This window comes from Tachysurus fulvidraco, chromosome 15, assembly GCF_022655615.1.
Source record: "Tachysurus fulvidraco isolate hzauxx_2018 chromosome 15, HZAU_PFXX_2.0, whole genome shotgun sequence".
Classification (NCBI taxonomy): domain Eukaryota; kingdom Metazoa; phylum Chordata; class Actinopteri; order Siluriformes; family Bagridae; genus Tachysurus; species Tachysurus fulvidraco.
Genome location: NC_062532.1, coordinates 13,249,676 through 13,274,315, shown reverse-complemented (window position 1 = coordinate 13,274,315; position 24,640 = coordinate 13,249,676). Strand labels below are relative to the sequence as shown.

The following is a 24,640-nucleotide window of genomic DNA, read 5'->3' as shown; positions in this document are numbered from 1 at the left end:
GCTCCAGGGTCCCTGGTTTTTACCTTGAGTTTGGGCTGCAGACTTCAGTTTGTGTACATGATCTCTGGTTCCTTCCCATATTCCAAAAATATGTCAGTAGGTAGAATAGCAGACGTGCCCTAGGCATTTTATAACAGTTTATACAGAGTTTTTTTTAATCTAGGCATTTGAAACTCTCATAATATTTAGCTTTGTAAAATTTCCTCAGACAGAAATAAAGTGCTTACCTACAACAGATGAACACTAACATGAAGGTCCACATTCTGGTCAGAAAAGATAGAGAAGGAAAATGTGGCAATATAATGTGTGTCATACAGTCTCTGATACCTTCTAGTGAAAAAATACACTGGGCTATTTGACTTTTTAGCTTTGTCTGTCACTTGAGGTTATCCTTATGGTTTAAATAAATGATTGGGGTACTGGAACTCTCAGAGAGCTGTGAAGCAAAGCTGGGGCCTTCTTATTTGCCTGTTTGACTGGGGCCTTAAATTGAAGGTGGATTGGACCAAACCTTATTAACTCAAGTAAGCTTATAGATATTTTTCTAAAACGTTTTTCCTCGCGTTATTTTTGGTCAATATATATAGATTTTTATATATATAGATATAGATATATATCGTTTAATTATGGCTCTTGGGTTCCAGCTACTATTCATGAGTGACCTTTTATTTATGTTTTATGTGTATACAGTACAAATAACTTATCATGTCATCTGGCGCCATCACACGGCGGTATAGCGCGGTTTTTGTGAGTCTATTTAATACGGAAGTGTCTATAACTAAAACTAGCCACGCCCATCTCTCCTCATTGGCTGAAAACAAAGGTCGTGATTTATACAGTGATGTGTGTTGTGTAGTTCTGTGCTACGGCGTGCGACAAAGATCCGCTACGGAAGGTATGTGGAAGGATGCTGCTTCAAGTCAGGACATCAAATCCTCCAGACTTTTAAGGGACACACACAGTGGCCGAATTCTGTGAAAGGTATGTTGGTATTTCACACCGTATTCCTTCTCTGATTAGATGTAGATCTCCCTGAATGTGAGCTCTGTGGCCAGGATCAGTGCGGAATGATCAGCAGGGCCTTTATTGATTAAGTGTAAAGTTTTCTGGATTTTGTGATTGTGTAATTCTGAAAGTGTAGCAGGAATAAGTCAGGAACACAGAAGTGCGTAGAGAGCAGAGAGTGGTTTAGATGGAGCTCTTTGGGTTTGTACCTGAGTGAACACAAACATAAGGGACTACATTCCAGGGGATCTTCAGCTTAATGCCTTCACTGATATTGAGAAGATTCTAATGTGAGACGTTTTTTTTTGTAAAGTGACATTGGGCGTTCAAGGGGAATAAATAATAATAATAATAATAATAATAATAATAATAATTGAATTATTATATTTGTATTATTATATAATAACTATATAATATAATATAATATAATTGGATTATCTGATATGTTTATTTGTGTTAATTGAATGTCCACATAATAGCCTCAAGTTCCTCATACTGAAAGCATTTGGTCGACATACTACTCAGCAGTTATGATTAAAATGCACATTAGTTTCATGTCGTTACATTCATAGCTGGGATGAAAATGTAATAAACCTCTAATCAATAAATAAGTTTGATGATTAAGAGTTGGTGTAAAGACCTTTTGCAAGGGTGAGCCACCAACAGCATTGTTCATTGTAGTGGTAGTGTTTGTTAAGCTGTGGGCAATATTTATTTATTTATTTGTTTGTTTGTAGTTCATGATGTAATGCACTCTACTCTATATTTTCTGCTGTTTCTTTACCTAGTGCTCATGGGGCTGAGTTTGTCTGTCAGTTGCCTCTTGTCACTTATTTCTCTGGTTATAAGTGTCATTACTGATCACAGCAATATCAGAATCCATCACCATGACTACTGTGTGCTTGGGGCGGGGCCGGCTGGCCTACAGATGGGCTATTTCCTGTCCCAGAGTCAGAGAGATTACATAATACTGGAGCGCAACTCTGGACCAGGAAGTTTCTTCCAAAAGTGAGCAAAGTCACATCCTGACTTATTGAAAGAAAATGTATTAGACAATATTGTATAATATTATATGAAGAGCCTGAGCAGCATCCTTCATACTACATACTAGTGAACAGATTTTTCATTTAATCACAATGGTGATATCCAGTCTCTGATGAGATTCTTTACTATTCAGACATTTGTATGCCGTCTTTTTCTTAGGTATCCTCGTCATCGAAAACTCATCAGCATCAACAAAATTTACACAGGGAGGCAGAACAAGGAGTTTAATCTGCGCCATGATTGGAACTCGCTGCTAAGTCACAGACCAGACCTGCTGTTGCAGAGATTCAGCCTGGACCTGTACCCTGATGCTGATGTCTTTCCTCGCTACCTCTCTGTGTTTGAGAAAGAACTGGGGCTGAAGGTTAAATATAAAACTGACATAGGAAGCATTCGTGCTATGCAGTTTGAAGGAAGTGGACATAAAGGCTACATACTGACGGATCAGCACGGGGTCGATTATAAATGCAGGTACTGTGACAGTTGTTCTGTTCTTTATGAACCATAATGCTATTCCCAATTGTATCAGGATTTTATATATATAATTGTAGCCTAATCCCACAGGTCAGTGGCATATTCTTTCAAAGCTATTGGTTTACAACTCTATACTCTATTTCTGACATACAGTCACCAGTCTCCTCTATGGTTCTCTCTAGAGTTCTGTTAGTGGCTACTGGACTCTGGATCCCTGAAGAGGTCAACTTTGTGGGCTCTAATTTGGTGGAAGGATACGAGTCCATCTCCACTGATCCTGAGGAGTACAAAAATCAGGCTGTGCTGATCCTGGGCAAGGGAAACTCAGCCTTTGAAACAGCACAGAACATTCTGGGAAGAGCCAGCAGGATTCACTTGTACAGCCCGAGCCCTGTACGGCTAGCATGGCAAACACACTATGTTGGAGATCTCAGGTGCAGTATTTTGTGTATGTGTTAGACAGTTTCACCTACTTCATGATTGAAAGCGATGTATTTTTATCTCTATCTGTTCGTAAGCCTTTGTGCCTAGACTTACTTTGGCACTGTGTTTTTGAGCTATAACTACAAAATGAATTATTTTAACCTGAGAGAGCTTTTAAAAAAGTGTTATAGGCCAAATACATTTTATGAACAAACTATCGGTACACCTGACCATTACACTTTAACGACCTTGCAATCTAAATACAAAAACTTTTAATATTCCACTTTCCAATAATACCTTTTACAGTTGACCATTGAATTTCACTGACATTGTAGAGTCATCCTATCAGAGTACCATTCTTGAATTCACAGAATTCTTTAGAAACATTTTTTTGTCTGTAAATACAGACTGCATGGCTACGTGCTTAATTTTATACATCTGTCTTGAAATGCTTGAATTCAATAATTAAGAGGTGTGTCCTTGTACTTTTGTTCCTATAGTGTATATTGGCACTGCCTGAATGTCAATCTTAATGTACTGTAAGCCTATTTTTGTTTGTCTTGTAGAGCGGTAAATAATGAGCTCTTAGACACCTACCAGCTAAAGTCTCTGGATGGCTTAGTAGAGGGAGGACTGGAGGACATCGCTGTAGTCCGTGGAAAAAGAATGAGAAAGAAAACTGGAAAAAAGATGTTGGGCAGGACTTCAGTGAAAAAAGAACAGCTGTATCTTACTCTGTCTGAACTTTTGGACAACCACAATGTCAACCAGGGGACTAATATTACTGCAGAAAACCTGCCCGGTTACCATGACGACAACTTCTCACTAAGACAGCCGTATGACCGTGTAATCCGCTGCCTGGGTTTCCGCTTCAACTTCTCCATCTTTAATGTGTATGAGGATTTTGAGGAGTTGTCTTTGATTGACATCATGTTGCAGTGTTACTTATAGCAAAATATTGAGCCTAATAAGTAGCATTGCAAACAATTTTATTGTATGGGTGCATTAAAACCAAATTGGTTTTAAGCTATCAGGAGTATCAGTGTAGATTTAATTTAGCTCTGTTTATTTTAGTTCCTGTTGTGTGCTGTCATCAAGTCAGCATGACTGTCTTGTTTAAAGATACTCTATAAATGGCATTTTAAACATGAGTGTTAGGGTGAGTGTCCAGACCATGCAGCCACTGATCGTAGTGTGTTTGTTGACTCACAAGCAAAATGTAGTCCTTGGAGATTTAGAATGAAAAGAAATGTGGTTCAGTGCTCAGTGCTTGCACAATTTGTAGACCTTTCACTTATTTTTATTAACCAAGCTTGCTGATACTGCTCTGCATACTTCGAGCAGCCACTCTTATGTCCCCTTAGGAATGTTTAAACACTATAAGAATTCTTTCAGTTTATTTGTCAGGTATTGTATGTAGATTCTGTGGTAGCTCTTCAAAATGTACAGTTCACAGTATGCTTTGCTTTAATCACCATTATTAATTGGGTAATTCCTCCAGATTGCTGTCATTTAATTTCACCTGTTTGAACAATATACTCTTGGTATACATCACATACAATTCTATAATATTCTAAATGTTGATATTTGAGCATTTATTTTAATGAGTACAAGTGCAAGTAAATAAGCCCTGTTGTACAGATCCTTTGTAATAAGGATATTACATAAACTTTGAACCAATTCTATGAGTTTGTGGAGATGCTGGTATAGTTGCTGTTATGTCTTTTTTGTTGTTCCAACAGGTCTGCCCGTCCACCACGCAGCAGTGTTGCTCGTGGCCGTATGCCAGCAGTGACAGCATGGTATGAGGGCAGGGGAACGCCCAATCTGTTCATTCTAGGAACCTCAGCCCACTCCAGAGACTACAGAGTATCTGCTGGAGGATTTATTCATGGATTCCGCTACACAGGTTACATTTAAGGGTCCTGTTAAGGGTCTTGGTGACATTATGACAATAAACATATTACTGAGTATTTTAAGCTTGGCATTAAAACAAGATGTTTGAGTTTGTGTCACTGATGAGAATGCTTTAATAACTTCATCACTGTGATATTCTAGTTCGTGCTGTACATAAGATCTTGGAGCAACGTTACCATAACAATGCTTGGCCAGCTATTAAACTGCAGACCAGTCACCTGCTGTCATGGATTTTGAAGAGAGTGAATGAAGCATCAGGACCATACCAAATGTTTGGGGTTTTGGGAGATATTGTATTACTGCAAGGGTAAGGCCCGATTCTGTTTCCTTGTCAGCAGTGAGGACATTTAGACCCTTTATCACATTAGTATGCTGAAATATGAGTGATCACTAACAGATGTCTCTGTCTGTTAAGAGCTCACTGTGAGTATCTGGAGGAGTTTCCTGTGCAGGCGCTACCTCATTTTGCTGCTCTGTCTGGGCGGCATGTCTCTGAGCAAGGCCTTCTGGTCGTGATCATGCAGTATGGACTGAACCATACAGACACACTTGGGTCAGGGCGTGCTGAGTCAGAGTGGACCAAAGCCTGGAGGTCAAATTTTCTCCACCCTGTCATCTACTACTACAGCAAACTGCCTACAGGTTGGTAAAATAAATAGAAATGGTGATGAAACAGTAAATTCAGACTTGGCAAAGCTCAAAAATTTTAAACTAGTTTTATGTCTGAACAAACTATTTATGAAAGTTACTTTTGATGGCAAAGTTGAGGTTGGTAAAAAAGGAAATTTGTATATCATATGAATGTGAGTGACAAATTACAAAAAGAAAAACAGCATTAAGTGTGCTATTAATGTGCTGGGCCTTGAGATATGGGAACTGAAGGCCATAAATAAGGCCATTATTGTTGATATAAATGTTTTAATATTTACAGTTAAAGACTGATAAGTCTTAAATAATAAATATGTGATTATTAGAACACACACATTATTCAAAAATGTTATACAAACAATATAAATTGTTTCTTTGGAGTGCAAAAGAGAGAAATGTATGTTTTGGCACACAAATATCTACTTGTTTTTCATATTCAAGGATTAGGTCAGTAGTTTGATAATACTACTCCTTGTATTCTCAGAAAAGTGGACTTAACTAATTGCTATAATATACTGATAGATACTTACAGTATGTTCAAGAAAACCTATCAAAGTATTACTTGAAACTTAGGTAGGTGCACAAGGATGGACTTGTTCAATATGGCTTTCAATCTTCTGGGTTATTTTATTTTTAAGGCATGAGCCTTGTACAAGCTTGTTGGTGTGCTAATCTGTATTGAAACATCTATAATCTAATCTTACACAGAGAGAGATATGAGGCAGCGTCCTGCTGGATGGCCTCTACCACGACCTGATGCTGTGCATCACATGGTTGAAGACTTCCTGACTGAGTGGGACCAGCCCGTGTCACACAGTCAGCCCCTGCGTCGCTTCCTTGAGCACTGCCTTCAGACAGACCTCAGGGCATTCTATGCAGGTGTGTGAAATGTCAAGGAAGAATATTCTTGTACTGTTTTCACTTTAAAATATTTAGATGTAGGGAAGCTTATTATTTAATTTTATTTAATTATTGTTGTCTTAAAAGTGTTGTGCTGAAGTTGTTCCTAATGCTTACCAATGTTTACAGCTGGATATAGAGTGAAATATGAAATATTTAGGAGGACAATAAATATTATAGAAAATGTATAACTATACATTTTTACTATATTATAGAATGTGTGTGTAAAGCATAACTACAAACTACTATTATATTCTACTTCTTTTTTTTCCTTCTAAGAGTCCTGCTTCCAGCTTTCCCTCACCAACCTCAAGCCCCCCATCTTTTGCCGTCAAGGCTACCTAAACAAAGGAGGCATTGTGGGTAATAGCCATCTGTGGCAGCATGCCCGTGAGGCAGGTCTCATGCCAGACCATCACAAATCAAATCTTCCTCTTAATGATAGGTCATTTTCAAAATACCTGTCCTTGCTGGAGGTGCAGTGATGTCAAAAATCAACTCTGATCTGTAAATGGAGCTAAATAAGCCAAAGACTGAGTCCCTTATAAAGCTATTCTAAAGTTATCTTAAGCTATTATTATGAAATATGTATAATTATGAAGTGTATCTATTTAATACTTAACTAACTGCCTCATATTTTTCCAAAATTGTTACTGCACTAGAATTTGTTAGATGTTTTGGTAGGAAAATGTATGTAGAGAGCATGTGGTTTGTGTTGGATACTTTTTACTTAAAAAAAATAAAAATAAATAAATAATAATAATGAGTGCTGTTGCCTATATTTATTTACTATTCTACAATCCACTGCTGAGCATCTTGTACAAAGATGGAATTCATCTAAAACGTAATGTATCTAATGATGATGCTTATATGATTATGCTTATTATCTTAAGTTTTACAGTTTTTTTTAGCTAGAAAGTTGACCATTTTATGTTTGACCACCGATGAGTCTACAACCATAGATGTAGCTATAAACAAAACATGCTAGCTGATACATGAGTGTTTTGCAAGAAATTGACGAATCGAACTCGATAGTCAATCAACATTAGGATTTACATTACGAAATAATATATATTCTTTTGTTATGTTAAAATATTTTAACTTAGTTAGCAGTCAAAATATTAAGCGCTGCAGCTAACGTTACATTGAAACTGTAGCCCTAGCTACTACAGCTTTGTGCTGAAGTAACGAGGAATTTTATTGGCTGTGTTGACCCAGTCATTGAGCAATCGGCGTATTTCTTACACGGGTGAGGCACTAACACGAAACAGACGCCATTTTGGCTCTGTGGCACACTATCGACCGGTTGATTAACATATCTATTTTGAACCACAGTGGAAATGTTCCTGATTTGTTTATCTGCTGACAACCGTAACAAGTAACGTAGCAGTCTAAAGTAGATTCTTAGGCAGTTTTTTCAGCACTAACAGACTGTGCACATGTGCATAGGCTAATCTTATTCAACGTAATGCAGGGAAACAAACTTGTGTGTGTTAAATGACTCGTTGAGTATGGAGGGGTCCGACGACGAGCCGTCCAGCTGCGAAGCCGAGTACACGGTGAGAAAGTCCCCTGTGAAAGAAGTAAAGGGGGAAAAAATTGAGGAAAGGGCAGCAGTGGGAGCCGCTTCTTCCTTTGGCTTCTCGGGTATTGACACCTTGAGCGCCCTGAAGCTCCACAGAAGCAGTCATTCTGCGGAGAAAAGCCTCCGCTACCTGCACACTTTATGGAGCCCTGGCGCTTTATTTCAGACCGAACCGTCAGGAGGTAAAATGACCGTGAGCAGAACCAGGAGACTGGGAAGAGTCCGGAGGAACCTGGGACCTTTAGGCAAAGACCTTTACGGTAGGTTTTAGGAACCCTGTAATATAACCCTGTAAATAGTTTGTTAGAGAAAACTGAACAGGTTTGGATTAAAAATGTGTTTTGATACAATAGATTTTTTTACATAATGGTTTTATGATTCCTTTTGAACCGGAACAAGCTTCTGTATCGTGCAGTTCTATTAGAATAGCCCTGTTGATTATGCAAAACATCTTTCCCCAACCACTGATGTGTATCTCCAGCACAGTACATAGTACTATTATTGTTTCCTTTAACCCCTTTCTGCTCTCTTTGCAGCTGTGAAGAGACTCAGAGAAGCAGCCAACGGCAACGACATTGACACTGGTACAGACAATGAACTGACCCCTTTCTATCAACCCGTCATAAATATGAAGCATATTTAAAATTGAGTTTCTTTTTAGTGCGTAGGTTACTGCAGGATGGCACTGACCCCTGTGCTGCAGATGACAAAGGAAGAACTGCTTTACATTTCTCTTCCTGCAACGGCAATGAGAGTATTGGTAAGGCTGGTGGTTTGAGAGATGGACTTCAATTACTCCTGTATCTGTTCTCATGACAGCTTTTATTACAGTACTGATGATGTTCCTTTATTTTACCTACTCTACTATCTGTATCAATATAGTTCAGCTATTGCTAAGCCATGGTGCTGATCCAAACCAGCGCGACAGCCTTGGGAATACTCCTCTTCATCTTGGTAAGGATGTCCCATAATGATAAACTTAGGTATTCAGATGGTATACAGGCCTTTACAAATACTGTATAAGATCAATGCATTTTAACACAGGAGAACACTGGTATGAGTTTTTACTCAAAATTATAACTGCATCTGTTTCCCCACTTGAAGCCAGGCCCTTGACCTAACAAATTCTATCACTGTTTGTTTGACTTGGTTATCATTAGACTTAGACATGTTTACATCTGTTAACTATATTTATTAGGGATGGTCTGAAATTTTTTCCACCAAAAATGTTTGTCAAAAAAATGACTTGTATTACAGACTTGTATTTCTGACTTTCATTTTGACTGCAAACAGTTTTACATTATCAAGATTTGTGCAAACAAGTTAAAAGAGCATATTCAGTCAAATAATGACACTTCATACATGTCAAAATAATTTGATAATGTCTTCTCTGAATCCATGCAACCTGTTCATCTAATGTGTGCCGTTTAAAACGTTCTGGTTTAAATTGTCTCTACAGCTGCCTGTACCAACCATGTGCCTGTCATCACTACCTTGCTGAGAGGAGGTAAGCTATAATTGTAATGAAGGTTTTGTAGACAACAAATAAATAAAACAAATTCATGTACCTAAACTAATTATTAATAATTATTCATAATTACTAATAATTTTCCTTATTAATTACAAACACTAGAGGACTACAGAAAGCCTAACATTGCAAATGTCTTTTAGGTGCCCGTGTAGATGCATTGGACCGTGCAGGAAGAACCCCCCTACATCTTGCCCGCTCAAAGCTCAACATATTACAAGAGGGAGAGTCCCGTAGCTTGGAAACCTTACGAGGAGAAGTCACTCAGGTTATAAAGTCTTAATAAGTTAAGGAGAGAACATTTTCTTAGTTGTGGTGCACCTGTCCTTAGCTGTACTAGTCCAGCCTAGTTCATTAAAGTAATCGTATTACTCTTTTGTATTTAGTTTTAAATTAGATTAAAATTTAAGGGCACCTCGGTCGTGGCCGGCCCGAGACTCGAACCCACAACCTTAGGGTTTAGACTCTCTAACCATTAGGCCATGACTTCCTAATAAATTGATTGGTAAGTTTTCAGTTACAGGTAAATTTCTACAGAGCACTAGAATGGCTCTCGTAGCATTAAACCAGGCATAGGAATAATGGCCGATTTCATGCTCAAGCAGCTGCAGTTTCAGCAACATAGGTTGACAGACAGTGAAATAGCATTATTATACTGTATAATAAAAAGTGCATTTTATATCTTCTGCATTTTTACATCTCATATTTTTGTTTTAATAATTAGAGCAGCTCATTAAAAGACAAGGTCCCAATAGTTGTTCTCATGACAGACCTGTAATTTGAACCTACAATTATAATTATCTTTCATTATTACCAATCATCATTCACACAAAACCTTAACCACTGACCTAGCACAGAATTTGTGTAATTACCCATAATGAAATTTGGATAATATGGAGCTCAATTTTATATGAAACCTCTACATGGAAGAATAAATTAAAAGACATCAAACGTAATTAAAATGGTTTCAAGTATAATTTATCCATTTATTTTTGTCTTTGGTGGCGAGACTAACCTCCCCAATCACTTATACTAAAATACTGTCTACCTTGTAGATTATCCAGATGCTACGTGAATACCTGAATGTGATGGGGCACAGTGAGGAACGAGAAAGGCTGGAGCATATTTCTACCCAACTACAACACACCCACACTAAAGAACAGGTAATAATCCCTGCTACAGTGTAGAAGTGTGTACATACTTAGACTAAAACTGATCCCACAATTTCTATATAGCCATAAAAGAGATATTTAAAATCTTGAAATTGTTTTATAGCCGGTCCACAATTTTCATGTAGGAAATGTTCATTTGATGCATGTAGAATACTTTTAACCAAATGCACTAGTCTTAGTTTCCATTCCAATCCACAGTTTTAGTTTACTAGTCATTTTTATGACAGACTTTGGCTGTATTGTGGCCTGATACTAGAACGTGTGAAATCACATCACAGCGCAATATTTATTTATGTAACTCTGCTTGTCTCTTTTCACTGTACACAGGTGGATGAGGTGACTGACTTACTGGCCAGCTTCACATCTCTAAGTATACAAATGCAGAATATGGGAGGCAGGTAGAGAAGAACATACAGAGGCTTACAGATGGAAGAAGAGAAAAAAAAGAAATATTTATTTACAAATGACACAATGTATAATTTTAATCATATGTCCAGTTGTAAAAAGTGTATGACTAAATCGGTGGCCTTCAAACACATCCATCTTTTTATATGGTTTTATTTACGTTGTCTGTATATCTGTTTGTCATTATTGTTCACTGTAAGCCTTTTCTTTCTGATGCTGAACAAGTCAATAAAAATGACAATAAAAAAAAGGTCAAAATATTTATGCAGAGTCGATACTTTTTATTTATTTCATAAGCAGTTATATCACACTGTACAACAGCCTGCATTACATGAACATATAGCCTGAAGGTGAGCATGTGTAAGGCTTGTTTTCCTGTCACACCGGAGCCGCTGTTCACTGTAGAACCTCCTCTCAGCTCTCGCTTTGTTGTGGACTCAAAACAAAGATGGCGGCTGGCGCCGTTTAAATCCGGCCATCAATGAAGGTAATTTTAGCATTTATTTCCACCTAGGTCACGCTTCTGCTTCTCATAAAACCCTTGCGCTTTTCGTAATTTTCGAGGCGCTGTGATAAAGAATTAAAATGCACAGCTGAATGGTTGCTTATTGAATCCTGTCGTTTTCCGGCCTGTATTACATGAAAGCCGCGGGCTGTCGTAGTTACAACAGCCGGCTATGTGTAGCCCATCCTGGGCTTTCGTATTTCGTGCACTTCAAACAAGGGAGAGTCGGACCCCATTGGAGCCAAGGGGGTGTGTTTGTGTATCCTTTCGAAAGGAGGCGGGAAATGGCCACTAGATTAACGACGACCATCAGCTCGCCTTTTAATTTTAGCCCCAAAACTGCTTCTGTGTGATGAGACGAAAAGCGCCTGGCGTTCATTAGAGCGCGATTAAAAAAACAAAACAAAACCAAAACAGCAGCATTATTACCATCATCAGCGTCTCCGCCATGTTCGTGTTCGTCTGACACATACAGTGCAGCTCCCTCTCCGTATTCATCTCTTTAATTAGCAAAGTTAAACTGGCGTGATGTTATTACACAGACGTGTTACGGGGTATTTAGTCTGCGGTGTTTTGTCCCGTCACACAACATGAGCTGAACTTCACACACCTCACAGAATACATTTATCTGTAACAAAAAGTGCTTTTTAAAGGGCTTGGGAAAATAAAAACAAGTAGAAATGCTCTATAGAAATGATTCAAATGTCAATACATTTGTTAATATATAAGTGTATATAAATTTTTTTTATTTCTTTTTTTTTCTCAAATAAAACAAAATGTCATGGGCAGCTAACAGGTCTCCTTCCATGAACAAGTTTGTTCTCCGAGTCAGTTATTGTTGTCTAAGATTCCATTGGGCCTCCATGTCTACCCAGTACTAGTGAAACAATTAATACCGTTCTCATCTGCATAACATTTTAAAGTTTCTTGTACACCAACACTGTATCTTTTAAGCTTCTCGATCAAGACGTAACCAAAATATTAACAGTTCTTTTCTCTCCAAACAGACTGATTGGTGAAACTAGTCAGTGACTGAAGTGTGATCATGGAATTTGAGGAGATAAAACGGAAAGGTGTAATGGGTGAGAAATCCTTTATCTCCCAAATCCTTATTATTAAAACTGATAAGAAATGCATAAAAAAAAACTGTTAATTTTTTTTGTCTCATCTTTTCAGAGATGTCGGGTATAGAGGGAGAGGTAGGTCTTGTGGCTGGTCGCAGTCAGAGGGAGAAAAGGCGCTCATACAAAGATTTATTGAGAGAAGAAGAAGAAATTGCTGCACAGGTGTGCAAAACTTTTAAGGGAAACAGTGAGGTAACAGCAGGGTGATAGTGATATTTATATCTTAGGTTAAAGTCTATCAGTCTGAAGTAGTTTTGATAGGTTTTGTCTTTTTTAAATCGTCTTGGTTGCATCTTGACTTTCATCTGTACTTTCTGTCCAATTGGGTTTATGCCATTTGGCATTTGCAAAAAAAGTGTAGATTTAGTTTGATACGTCTGAGGTTAAAAAAAAAATAGACTTTTTTCCTAGTATGATTTTGTGTGTTATTCTATTGATTTCTGTGTATTCTGTCAATAATTAGGATTCAGAGTTGATAGTGATGGGTGGAGATGGTCACAAAAAGAAGAAGAAGCACTCAAGTGATGAGTTCCATTACAGAGGTAAGTGTAATGGAGTAGAGACTGCATCAGAGAGAAGGGCAGCCTCTAAAATGTATAAAAAAGCAGAAACTTTATGCATATTTATTTGTATAATACCAAGGTCCCAATTTTCATTCCATCTTTCCTCAGACCACCATGGCTCAGGCCCCCCTCATAAGAAGAAGCGGAAGTCTTCTGAACGCTCACCTTCACGCTCATCTTCAAGCTCCTCTCAGCCAACCCATTCTACAGATACTGCTATGGGCCTCTTGCAGGCCATCACCTCCCCAATGGCCACGGGCTCTGAACCTGGCCCCAGCTTTAATAAAAAACCCTCTTACCCTCTTCAATCCTCACATTTGTCCTCCAAAGACCGCAAGCGTGAGGGCAGCGCTAAGAGTGGTCAATCTTTTCCCCACTCTTTCTCTCAAGCCCGCCATTCAAGTTCGTCAACATTTTCTAAGAAGCATTCCTCATCCTCTTCTTCTTGTTCTAAGTCATCCTTGTTCCATGCTGGAGCAGGGAGGGGTGAGCCACTTACACTGAGAGATGGTGAGGGCCTGAAAATGAAACTCATCCTCTCACCCAAGGAGAAGAACGATGGAGGAGAGTCGAATGAAGGATTACCGTTCCCTACACACCCTTCTACAGGGACCATGGGGCATCATTCTTCCTCTGGCATTAAAAAAAGTGGGATAAAGAAGGATAAAGACAGGGACCGAATGATGATGTCTAAGCCATCAAAAAAGAAACAGCATGGCCGAGAGCCTCTGCCCATGGTGGGGAAAGAAGTAGAAGTGGAGGGTAGGAAAAAATTATGCTCATCTTTTTCACAGTTTATAAATAGTAGAGGGCTCATCCATACTGAACTCTTTATACATAATATAATCACTGTAGTAATGGAAATATGTTAATCAACTTCTGTAAAATTTATTTCTGATACTGTTTAGCAGTAAGGAATACTCTTATTATTTCAACCTAATCGCCATCCACTGCATATGTAGCACATGTTTTATTTCGCCACACTTTTAGCAACACATTTGTCTTTTAGGGCAGTATGGTGGTGGGTCTTTGGCACAGGGAGGGGATTGTTCATCCTCAGGAGCGGAGTTAGAGGCAGGCGAACTGATCATTGATGACTCCTACACTCACCTTTCATCTAAAAAGAAGAAAAAAAGCAAAAAAAGCAAAAAGAAAAAGGACAAAGAGAAAGACAGAGACAGGGATAAAAGCTCAAAAGAGAAGAAGCACAACAAAGGAGGAAATGCAGAAAAGAAAGGATTTAAGGGTAAGGGTAAGAGTTCGTCAACCAGTTAAACCTTTTTTTGAATTATTGATTGTTTGTTAGTCACAGTTTTTCTGTATTAAAAATGAGGTGAATTTTATGTTCCTTTTTGGCTTTGTTCTGTTTTCATAGGGGACTCGTCCAGAAGCCATTCCCATTCCCACAGCCTATCCAATCACAGTACCTCATTAGGGACATATGCTATGGCTCCAGCAGTCACCTTGCATCATCATCATCAGGGTGCTGACCTGATGATGGTGAAGAAGAAGAAAAAGGAGGAAAAAGAGAGGGACAAGCATGACAAAGACAAGGTGATGCTTCTCTACACATTAAGACAAAGATTCAGTTAAAGCAGTATAGTATGTAACTTGTCATTTCGTTAGAATTATGTAACTGTTGGGATGTGCTCATGTGTGGATCCATCTTATAAGTTGCAAAGTGAAAGCTCCAGGAATGTTTAGGTATTCAATGTATTGTTGAATTCAATCTTCTAATGGATTTAATTAGTCAAAGAATGAAGACAGCAATGCGAACGGATCGAGAACATTAGCTTGGTAGATTGGTATAAAAATAGAAAAGTGTCAGGCCTAATACATCAATCTTTTAGTAAATTTTGTGTAAATGTTTGTGTAAACCGAACTAAAAATAACATCAGATTTACAAATAAATTTGATAAACAGATTTTAACGTACTAATGTATATTAATAAATGGCTGTCACCTGTAGATTACTGTTTTTTTTGTTGCCATATATATATATATATATACACACACACACACACCTTAACAGCATAATCTATACATAATAATTCCATAATCATGCTGTAAATCATCACAAATGGTAAGATTCAAGTTCAAAACCAGTCAAGTCCACCAGTGATGTGGCTTTGTTCTCCAGTTTTGATATCATCCGTGGTTCAGTTTTGGCTTCACATATCTGTCACTGAATGCAGCCAGACCTGCTTTTATCTGTGATCTGAAATTATGTCATTTAAGAATTTTTTTTTTGCAAGAATTTACATATTTCTGCTATAAACTTTATACTTTAAACTTTTACAAATTGCCATATTCACAGTTTAACAGATATGTCCTTGATTCTTTCAGAAAAAGAAGAAGAGTACGACAGCTTATCAGGTGTTCTGTAAAGAGTACAGGGTCAATATAAATGCAGAACAGCCTGGACTTGGTGGGTGCTGCGTTAAATCAAATACAAATGATTGTTGCATACATGTTTGATTGTATATATAGATGCATTACATTAATACCACCACTTGTAAATATACAGTACATGAGGTAATCACTAATCATATGCCCATGGTTCTGCAGTGTTTGGGGAGCTCAGCAAGAAGCTTGCAGAGGTTTGGAAGCATCTACCTGAAAAAGACAAGCAGGTCATTATTATGCTATTTCTGCTTGGTGCAATTAAGTGTGTTAATTGAGTTTAATTAAACAAGTCCGCTTATCTGTTTTAATTTCTTCAGAATTGCAAGTTGAATAATTACTGTAATTAGTGTTGAAATAGCTTGCCTCTGCTCGTAGGTGTGGAAGCAAAAAGCTCAGTATCTGCAGCACAAGCAGATTAAAGCTGAGGCCACAACCATCAAACAGAAGATTTCCTCATCAGAGAACAAAATCAAGAGTAAAATCTTTATCACTATGTTTTCTCATACAATTTTCTCTCATCAAAAAGAAGCCAAGAATATTTGCTTACAATTTGCATTTAAAACAGAACTGTAGTGAGATCATTTATAATTGACACTTTTTTATTTTTGCCCCCTTTTCTTCTCTTTCTAAGGTTCTACTAAGGTTGTGGGTGTTGGGGCAGCTTTGACCACTCAAAGTCGCTCTTCTTTGAGCATCCGGGTACCAGAGGTTGACCCCATAGATGCGGCTGCCCATCTGCAGCTCCTTGGGGAATCCTTATCTCTTATTGGACACAGGCTACAAGAGACAGAGGTGAGTGCACGGAGAAAACAGTGTCTCCAAAGTGTCTGAAATTTGATGTAGCTTTTCTGTATTATTTAACATTTGTATTATCTAACACAGTATCCTCCAGATTTATTGATTAGTTTGACAAAAATTATTGTTTAAGATTAAAAAGAAATTGGAGATTTTTTGAATATATGAGAAATTATATCATATAAGTCCAAAGGTATGTTCCAAAATCATTGCCAGTTAGAAAAAACACAATTGTGTGGTGTAACCCAATGTTGTTGTTTTTTAGAAAAATAGCAGTAAATACCTTTTTTGTAAATACAATTTCCCAGTATGTTTAAAAACACTTGATAATTCCTAAACAAACTGAAGCTTGTCCTTTTCTCTTGCAGGGAATGGTAGCTGTGTCTGGTAGTCTCTCTGTCCTGCTAGACTCCATTTTGTGTGCTCTTGGTCCATTAACCTGCCTCACTGCTCAGGTCCCACAGCTGAATGGCTGTCCCCGCAGCGTCTTGGTGGGACACACACCCACACACCAACCTTCATATCTATAAACCTGTATATCTTTATAATATGAACTAAGTGCCTTATCAGTCCATATCGTAGTTGGCACAAGATGGGCAGGAGTATTTCATAAACCTTTCTCCTGGGATAGTCGCACTTATGATGAGGGAGATCTTCTGAGAATGACAAGACTGGTATGGACAGGAATTCTATAGTAATTCAAATAAGCACTTTTGGAAATAATTTTCTCCTTTTTTAATTTTCAACTGTTCAGTTTTAGTGCGTCTGTGCATCATATTCCTGTCCTTGGCTGACAGGAGTGGAAGCTAATGTGGTCTTCTTTTGTAGCCCATTCTTATAAATTCACTCACTCTCTCACTCATTTTCTACCGCTTATCCGAACTACCTCGGGTCACGGGGAGCCTGTGCCTATCTCAGGCGTCACTGGGCATCAAGGCAGGATACACCCTGGACAGAGTGCCAACCCATCGCAGGGTTCTTATAAATTCAATAAAATCATAAATTCCTGAAATACACAAACCAGCCCATCTAGTACCAACAACCATATTATGGTTCAAGTCAAAAGATATCACACAATTTTTTTGTTTTTATGTGAACATTACCTGACCTGCTTTACCTGTATTTACATTATTCTATGCATTGCACAATTGTAAACACACAGACACAATGCATATAAAAAGTCTGCACACCTTGAAATGGCAGGTTTTGTAATGTAAAAAAATAAATTACATCTTAACACAGGTGTGCAGATGTTTAATATCAGATGTGTGTGTGTTTATAGCAGTGAATATGAAATCAAACTTTTTTCATTTTATTTCACAGTCAAGCACGCTGGACAACATAGCATACATCATGCCAGGACTATGAGACTGGAGAACAGATGATTTTATTCCAATTGCACTTCATAAGAAACAGGACTTCGAAAACAACCTCATTTTAGGAGCATGAAACAAAACGACAATGGACAATTTTTGACAGTTTATTTTTGTGAACAATGCACCAATCAGGTCTGGGACAAAAGCATTGGACATTTGTAGACATAGAACTGTTTTTAAATCTTAAAATGTTTAATATTTTTAAAACTGTAATTCTTTAATATTTTTTAAAAATGGATCTTATTCTAGGGAACAAGTCTATGTCAGGTTATTTGATTCCATTATTTTCGTATTTTAGAGTGTGCCAGTGAGCGTATGTATGTGTGGATGTTTGTGTGTTGTATGAAAGTTGGCACACTTTTATGTAAAGAGTTATTTATTTTTATGCAGATGTGTACAGTTTTATGTTTTTTCTTTCTTTTTTTTAAAGGTTAAATTAATAGAAGCAAACTAATTTTGCTGCAGTAGTCATTTTACTGCCAATGATTTTATACTTGTGAAATGTAATATGTTATAATTTGTTTATAGTAAAGTCATGTATGAAATAATTTCGGATGTCTGAACAAACAAGTTGTAATGGTATAGAGTTTGAAGCATAATCCTGTACAGTTTAATATTACCTATACAGACCCCAAAATGATGAAAAATTTGAATTTTTTTAAGATTTCAAGTCAACTTATTTAAGCAGGCTTTTTTCTTAATTTTAGTAACGATCATCATATTTGTTTTTAAAATTTTTTATATTTCCTGCTTGTTTACATCTGTGCTCCATATCATGAAGAAGAAAAAATCCAAAAAACAATTTTTATTTAATCACTTGCATAGACATCAGCTTTAATTAATGTATAAGAAGTACTTATTCATGTGATAATGACACGTTGCTGCTTGTACCATGATTTTGTTTGTTAGTCAAGCAATTTTCTTGTAACCCCTGGCACTTAACTCCTAATCAAAAACAAACAAAAAAAAAATCATGTCTTACAAGGGAATGAATAGTTTGAATAGAAAATACAACGTGGTTCATCTTTGTGTTTGCAATTCTCTCTCTCTCTGGTTGTGTGTGAGAGAGAGATTGTAGGCTAAAACGGATTCTCAACCGTGTGATAACATCAGAGCAAAGAGAACACTCAAGAGAGTGTGCAAAGTAAGGATGGGATTAAGTGTGAAAGACTCATATGTCTAGTGAGAGAATCAGTGGCTTCCCGTTTGTGTGTGTTTGTTTCTTTTTGGCAGTACAGCTTGTGAGTTACAGGGAAAAGGAGGAAGTGCTGAGAGAGTTTACACACTACAACGCAAGGGCAATTAAGGAGCAGAGGTAAGCTTTAAAGATGTTGGTACAAAACAAAAGCTGTTATAAAAAGAATGATATTGTAATAAAATTGTGTGTGTGTGTGAATATATATATATGAGAACTGTATAACTGTGTAACTATTATATATAACTAGTGTTATATATACAAATGCCATTCTGGATACTTTCTTACTTGATAGCCCGAACAGTAAGCGTAGAAACATGTTCAGGTGTCATTTAGAAACACTTCTCTTGTGCTGAGTCATATTAAGTCCGTCCTCCATTCCTGGACCCGCCCTTAGTCATCCTCCACACACACCGCCAACGGGTCCAACACAAGGAAGCTCCCGCAGTGACAATAACAGACGATGACTAAATAATACAGTTCTTTACAACGCTGTTAACAGTCATTTAATACGATACTTTTTTTTTGCTTTAGCTGCAGACAATGGAAGAGAAAACAACTCCTGACTTGGACGGAGAGCCCGAGGAGCTGCGAGACTCTGCTAACGCAGGTTGGAGTTTGTTCTCCATTTCCGGGGTTTGAGTCACACTGTCAGATTGTATGTCATGTGAAACAACTGTCATATACGTATTGTTTAATGTGTCAGTAGGAAAAGACTATATATCGAAATGATATATAGTGCCCTTATATAATTAAAGGAAACTTTCATGTTAGCTTGTTTGGCCTTGGTTGGTTTTTGTTGTGATAAAAAAAATAGGAGAAATTACAGAAATCGATAGTTATAGAGTCAGAAAGCTGTATTTTTTACAAGACAGTCGTGAAATGAATATTTATGTAGGTTAAAACAACTACTGCATTTTAAAACACGCCTATAACAAGTTTAAACAAGTTTATTCGCATTGTGCTTTAACCCAGAGCTAAAAACCTGTCCAGTTAGTCATAAGATACTCATGAGGATGTGTTTACTTTAGCTAGCTGTTCTTTACTTCTAATCAAAAGCAGCCTGATTATATATAAAAGTGTTCAGATGTCTCAAAATATATAAATATCTCTGCCTTTAGACAATTTGTATTTGCTACAGATCTAAACATCAGCTTAGCATCATTCGGCAGTAGATGGGGCTGTTGCTCCACTCACACAAAATCTGCTGCAACGCTGTCACCAAGGCAACAAATCAGTTTTGTGATGTTTTATCTGTTTGTAGGTATTAATGATGTTTGTAGTAAACAAAAAAACAAACAAAACAACCCCCCCTGCACTTAAAGTATGAAACAAGTATAACTTTATCAAAGCTGAATGATCTTTGGATAGTGATGTAGCAGACAAATATTATTTCTACACAATTACATCCCACATCCCCTCCAAATATTCTGCTAGATAATCATTCAGAGAAAACTGCATTTCTACATTTTGATATTCTGCTGAAGACTTTATCAATCGCATCAAAACTTTTCAAGGCAGATGAATTTGATGTTGGTTTTATATCATTTTACTCCGCATAGTATACCGTTTCTAAAATAAATACTATTTTAGTGTAGCTACCTGCATTTCTTAATAGAATAGGAGATTCTATAATAATTGATATAATGATTATTTTATTTATTTTTATGGTGTGGTGAACTTGGCTGTGAATGAAAAACAGCTGTTTGGTTATTATACTGTGAATTGTTTAAACAAGACAATCATTTAGGTTGATAACTACATCTCTGACGCCAGTTGTAAAGTTTCCAGGACATTTAGCGTGTAAAGTTTTCTCTATATCCAGAACACTTATGTGGCAGACTTGATAAAGCTGGTCAGAAGGATGAGGTTTATTATAAAATGTGTGTAATGATAGGTTGTATTTCTTTCTTTATAAAGGCTAGAAAAAACCTGCATTAAGACTTTTAAGTAAAAAAACACAATCATGCTAAATGTTGCTTGGATAAAGAATTTTATAATTATTCCCCTGGTTATAGTATACTTCATTCCCCTGGTTATAGTATACTTCAGGATTTCATTAGCTCACATGAAACTGATCACACAGCATTTTATCATTGCAAAGCTAAGATGAAAACGTTGGATATTAAATATGGATTTTAAATGTTTTTTAATTATTATTAAATATTTAAAAGAAATCAGCTGTTATAATGTCAATAACATATTTTCATACATTGAACTCCCTACTTTAATATTAATCTTTGTTAAAATATACCACACTGAAACATATTACTGCTGAAACAAGAGCACAAACACTAAAAATGTAAAATTAAAATGAACAAAAGCAATAATAATTATTTTAAGTGCATTTGTTAATCATTTAAGGTTAAAGTAAATTTTCGGCAAAGTATACTGATACAGTGCAAGTCTTGCTTTTTGTTGCACAAATTTTACTTTGCAACCCTGAAATACGTACCATATAAAATACAAAAATACAAATGCCTCTGTTCTAACTCTGTATGTGTGTATTTAGAGCATGAGCTGAGGCTGGTGTTGCTGGGATGGACAGGCACGGGGAAAAGCAGTATGGGTAACGGCATCCTTGGCACTCCGGTGTTTGATACCCGCCATGGTTCCACCTCTCAGAAGCCAGTAACCATGAAGTGTGAGAAGGGGTGTGCAAGTGTTTCTGGAAGGCAGGTTAGTCAAGATCCATTATATTTGCAGCAATGAATGTGTTTGAGATTTTTATTGTGTGTTTATATGAATGTAGTTGTAGTAATCGTCAGCTACTAATAGTGCACATGTTCTGTTTATAGAAAAAAGTGGGTTTGCTGTATTGTGCTGCACTTTTAATCTTTTTCTAACAATTTACATTCTAGAAATTTGTGTACAGAGCTGCTGTTCCAATGTAGCATTTTCTGTTGCAAGATTATTACGAATAGTATAAGATTACAAAAACCTAATTCTATATGTTCATTTCTATTTTAAGCTCGAATGACTTAAAAAAAATATCATTTTGCTCATTTTAACCATTTATTTCTTTAAGAAACAAAATTTTAAGCCAATAGCACAAGCAAAGGTAAAGCTTGAATTTAATTTCTAGAAATAGACTCTAACCCTAACTTCTAATAATCTAAGGTTTGTATAAAGGTAATATTGTATTGTAAATCTAACTATATTCAATTAATTTTCACTTGATAATATGTCAGTTTGTGTAGTGCTGTTTAAACTCTAGAGACTGCTGTGAATGCAAATCTTGCAACAATCCAGCCTGCCGGGAACCAACAACCATTCACAGTCACTGAGAAAATATTTTCCCCATTTGGATGTTGGAAGCATATGACCTGTATCTGAAGGATTTTCTGCATTGTGCTGCTGCCATATGATTGTCTGAGTTGCATGAATGAGCAGATGTACAGGTGTTCCTGTTAAAGTGACCAGTGAGCGTATGAATAGCATGAAAATAAAAATGGACTTCATTAAATTTGTCTTCATGTTAGGTGGTTGTGGTGGACACGCCAGACTGGTTCTACTCAAAGAGGCCCCTAGAGGAAGTGCACCGCCAGCTGGCTCTTTGTGAATCTCTGTCCTCTCCAGGACCCCATGCCTTCCTGCTCTGCATCTCTGTCCATCGCCCATGTGAGAACCTCCAGGCTCTGGATGCTTTAGAGAAAGTGTTCGGTCTCGAAGCCATCACTAAACACACTATTGTCCTGTTTACTGATATGGACCAGCTGTCAGAGGGTCAAACACTGCAGGAGTTTCTTAACACCGAGCAGAAGGATTTACTGGAATTGGTGCAGAGGTGTGGAGACCGTTATCATGTCATAAGGGTAGAAGGAGAAAAAGAGGAGGAGAAAAGCCAAAAGTGTGTGGAGGAGTTGCTGGAAAAGGTGGAAGAGATGGTAAAACAGAGCGGGAAGGAATTTTACATCTGCCCTCCTCTTCCGCAAACAGAGGAGACAGTGAGGAGGATGGAAGCGAGTAATGAGGAAAGCTCATCTAATGAAGACATGAGCAAGGGGGACGACAAGGAAGAGAAGCACTCAGACATGGAGCAAGAAGCGAGTTCAGAGAAAACGGAGCCGAGCGCAGATGGTCTGGAGGTGCAGGAGGATATTGCTTTATCTCCTCCTGCACCTCCTCCATCGTTCTTGCACTGGGTTTGGGACACAGTGATTGGGTGGGTGATGTGGCTGCCCAATCTTATCAGGGGTACATCTTTGCTTGGCTCTGTTGTTGGGTTGTTTTTTGGGGGTGCTATGGGGGCTACCGTGGGCTCTGTTGCCACCGAGGTGAGCAGAAGAAAAAACAAAGCAAAAGTTAAAACAAACTAACATTCAATTTATGCATAAAAACACTAAATAAGTATAAAGTTTGCTTCAGAGTAAGTAATCGTGGGCTCAGGTGAGCAAAATATAAACAGTTAAATTGCATTCGTACATAATTAATACCAAACCAAAGTACTATTTCTTAGCTAATGTTAAATGATAAGTATTATTTAGCTGTGGCTTTTTCTGCTCTAGCTTTGTAAAAGTAGGTTTAAATAAAGGTTGTCGTGAAAGATTTATAAACACGTTACACTATACACTGAATACACTTTAAGGCTTTTTTACTTCTAAGCCAACAGAAAAAAAGCTTTATGCCTTTTTTATATATTAGAATAACAAAAGATGTTTCTGTAAAATAATAATGTTTCATTATTATACTCATCAGGGCATGAAGGTAGTTTACCAAGGTAGGAAAGTGGATGTTGTCTCTGTAATGACAGAGAGTCAAATTACTAAGTGGTATTGCTTCCAAATGAAAGTTGTTTACCAGTTGGGTTTTACTCTGCTCATTTATTTCCATGACTTTGAAGCTGTCCAAACATCAGAGATTTAGACTGTTACATTGCCTAGTTGATTATTTAGGAAGTTTGGAAGAATGATTTAAGAGATGAATAATAATTTGTTTATCTACTGTAGCATGGTATGTGCTAAACATACATGGTGTTCATGTGTCTTTTGTTTGCACCAGCTCACATCATTCACTTTCGTAGCACAAATTAATGACTTCTTTTTTTTTTTACCTTCATAAAATTTCCCTACACATTTGCAGTGATTCTACTTTACATGCATATGGGCTACATGGTTTTTGAAAGCTGTTACCAATTGTCGATAACAGTATATTATTAGACACAGCTCAAGTGCTACATTACTCATACAGCACATGCTGTTTAGACAGCTTTTTGATTCACTGAGAAAAAAAATCTGTTTTATTACGCACTTGGCAGGAATACTCTGTAGCGTATGCATTTTGTGCGACTGCAAACGCAAAAGTAAAACTAAAACAATATACTTCAAATATGTTGTCTGAGTGATTAATGAGTCTTTTGTCCAAATTTCTGTGAAATGCTTAAGAAATGGAAAATAAATTGGAAATAAAACACCTAAAAGTCTTTTCTGGGGGAAAAAAAAAAATCTGGAATCCATGTTAAGGTTGTCACGGATGATTTTTTTGTCACGAATAAACTTTCTCAGATGATTTCATCTACAAGCATGTGAGACTTTTAGAGTAGCATAGAGAGGGTGACTGGGAAAAGACAGCAGGCA

At 37.2% G+C, this 24,640-nt stretch overlaps 4 protein-coding genes across 8 annotated transcripts; all 4 read left to right on the top strand.

Annotated features, from left to right (window-relative positions):
- The first annotated feature begins 814 nt into the window (after positions 1 to 814).
- Positions 815 to 7,177, top strand: foxred2 (FAD-dependent oxidoreductase domain containing 2). Its single transcript, XM_027141769.2, has 10 exons — positions 815 to 981; positions 1,794 to 2,013; positions 2,209 to 2,520; positions 2,706 to 2,957; positions 3,513 to 3,839; positions 4,689 to 4,855; positions 5,005 to 5,170; positions 5,279 to 5,505; positions 6,220 to 6,390; positions 6,691 to 7,177. Exons 2-10 carry the CDS (start codon positions 1,799 to 1,801, stop codon positions 6,894 to 6,896), a joined length of 2,043 nt encoding a protein of 680 aa, XP_026997570.2. The 5' UTR covers positions 815 to 981; positions 1,794 to 1,798; the 3' UTR covers positions 6,897 to 7,177.
- Positions 7,178 to 7,692: 515 nt separating this feature from the next.
- Positions 7,693 to 11,363, top strand: ankrd54 (ankyrin repeat domain 54). The gene is made up of 8 exons (XM_027141453.2): positions 7,693 to 8,256; positions 8,533 to 8,580; positions 8,658 to 8,756; positions 8,879 to 8,950; positions 9,456 to 9,503; positions 9,668 to 9,792; positions 10,580 to 10,687; positions 11,024 to 11,363. Exons 1-8 carry the CDS (start codon positions 7,923 to 7,925, stop codon positions 11,096 to 11,098), a joined length of 909 nt encoding a protein of 302 aa, XP_026997254.1. The 5' UTR covers positions 7,693 to 7,922; the 3' UTR covers positions 11,099 to 11,363.
- A 92-nt stretch (positions 11,364 to 11,455) lies between these two features.
- On the top strand, positions 11,456 to 18,417 carry hmgxb4a (HMG box domain containing 4a). Of its 4 annotated transcripts, none has more exons than XM_027141451.2 (13): positions 11,456 to 11,588; positions 12,614 to 12,688; positions 12,783 to 12,892; positions 13,194 to 13,272; positions 13,402 to 14,055; positions 14,303 to 14,539; positions 14,669 to 14,847; positions 15,639 to 15,720; positions 15,861 to 15,925; positions 16,074 to 16,173; positions 16,330 to 16,490; positions 16,862 to 16,984; positions 17,817 to 18,417. In XM_027141451.2, the coding sequence occupies exons 2-13, from the start codon at positions 12,652 to 12,654 to the stop codon at positions 17,859 to 17,861; spliced, it is 1,872 nt and encodes a 623-aa protein (XP_026997252.1). In that variant the 5' UTR covers positions 11,456 to 11,588; positions 12,614 to 12,651; the 3' UTR covers positions 17,862 to 18,417. The 4 variants fall into 4 exon arrangements, with proteins under 4 accessions (XP_026997252.1, XP_026997251.1, XP_026997250.1 ...); XM_027141450.2 differs by having other exon boundaries at positions 14,303 to 14,545; XM_027141449.2 differs by having other exon boundaries at positions 12,783 to 12,922.
- Positions 18,418 to 19,037: 620 nt separating this feature from the next.
- Positions 19,038 to 24,392, top strand: si:dkeyp-69e1.8 (uncharacterized protein LOC100001340 homolog). 2 transcript variants are annotated; one of them, XM_047800587.1, is made up of 4 exons: positions 19,038 to 19,184; positions 19,599 to 19,674; positions 21,577 to 21,743; positions 22,547 to 24,392. In XM_047800587.1, exons 2-4 carry the CDS (start codon positions 19,608 to 19,610, stop codon positions 23,381 to 23,383), a joined length of 1,071 nt encoding a protein of 356 aa, XP_047656543.1. In that variant the 5' UTR covers positions 19,038 to 19,184; positions 19,599 to 19,607; the 3' UTR covers positions 23,384 to 24,392. The 2 variants fall into 2 exon arrangements, with proteins under 2 accessions (XP_047656543.1, XP_047656542.1); XM_047800586.1 differs by lacking the exon at positions 19,038 to 19,184 and having other exon boundaries at positions 19,444 to 19,674.
- The last annotated feature ends 248 nt before the right edge of the window (positions 24,393 to 24,640 follow it).

Bases quoted from the DNA above. Each gene is read 5' to 3' on its own strand.
- foxred2 (XM_027141769.2), top strand. From the start codon at position 1,799: ATGGGGCTGAGTTTGTCTGTCAGTTGCCTCTTGTCACTTATTTCTCTG. The intron at 2,521-2,705 runs GTACTGTGACAG...GGTTCTCTCTAG, and splicing joins GGGGTCGATTATAAATGCAG to AGTTCTGTTAGTGGCTACTG. The intron at 5,171-5,278 runs GTAAGGCCCGAT...CTGTCTGTTAAG, and splicing joins GATATTGTATTACTGCAAGG to AGCTCACTGTGAGTATCTGG.
- hmgxb4a (XM_027141448.2), top strand. From the start codon at position 12,652: ATGGAATTTGAGGAGATAAAACGGAAAGGTGTAATGG. The intron at 12,923-13,193 runs GTAACAGCAGGG...GTCAATAATTAG, and splicing joins CTTTTAAGGGAAACAGTGAG to GATTCAGAGTTGATAGTGAT. The intron at 16,985-17,816 runs GTGGGACACACA...TTTATTTCACAG, and splicing joins GCTGTCCCCGCAGCGTCTTG to TCAAGCACGCTGGACAACAT.
- ankrd54 (XM_027141453.2), top strand. From the start codon at position 7,923: ATGGAGGGGTCCGACGACGAGCCGTCCAGCTGCGAAGCCGAGTACACG. The intron at 8,581-8,657 runs GTACAGACAATG...GTTTCTTTTTAG, and splicing joins CGGCAACGACATTGACACTG to TGCGTAGGTTACTGCAGGAT. The intron at 8,757-8,878 runs GTAAGGCTGGTG...GTATCAATATAG, and splicing joins CAACGGCAATGAGAGTATTG to TTCAGCTATTGCTAAGCCAT.
- si:dkeyp-69e1.8 (XM_047800587.1), top strand. From the start codon at position 19,608: ATGGAAGAGAAAACAACTCCTGACTTGGACGGAGAGCCCGAGGAGCTG. The intron at 19,675-21,576 runs GTTGGAGTTTGT...GTGTGTATTTAG, and splicing joins GCGAGACTCTGCTAACGCAG to AGCATGAGCTGAGGCTGGTG. The intron at 21,744-22,546 runs GTTAGTCAAGAT...TCTTCATGTTAG, and splicing joins CAAGTGTTTCTGGAAGGCAG to GTGGTTGTGGTGGACACGCC.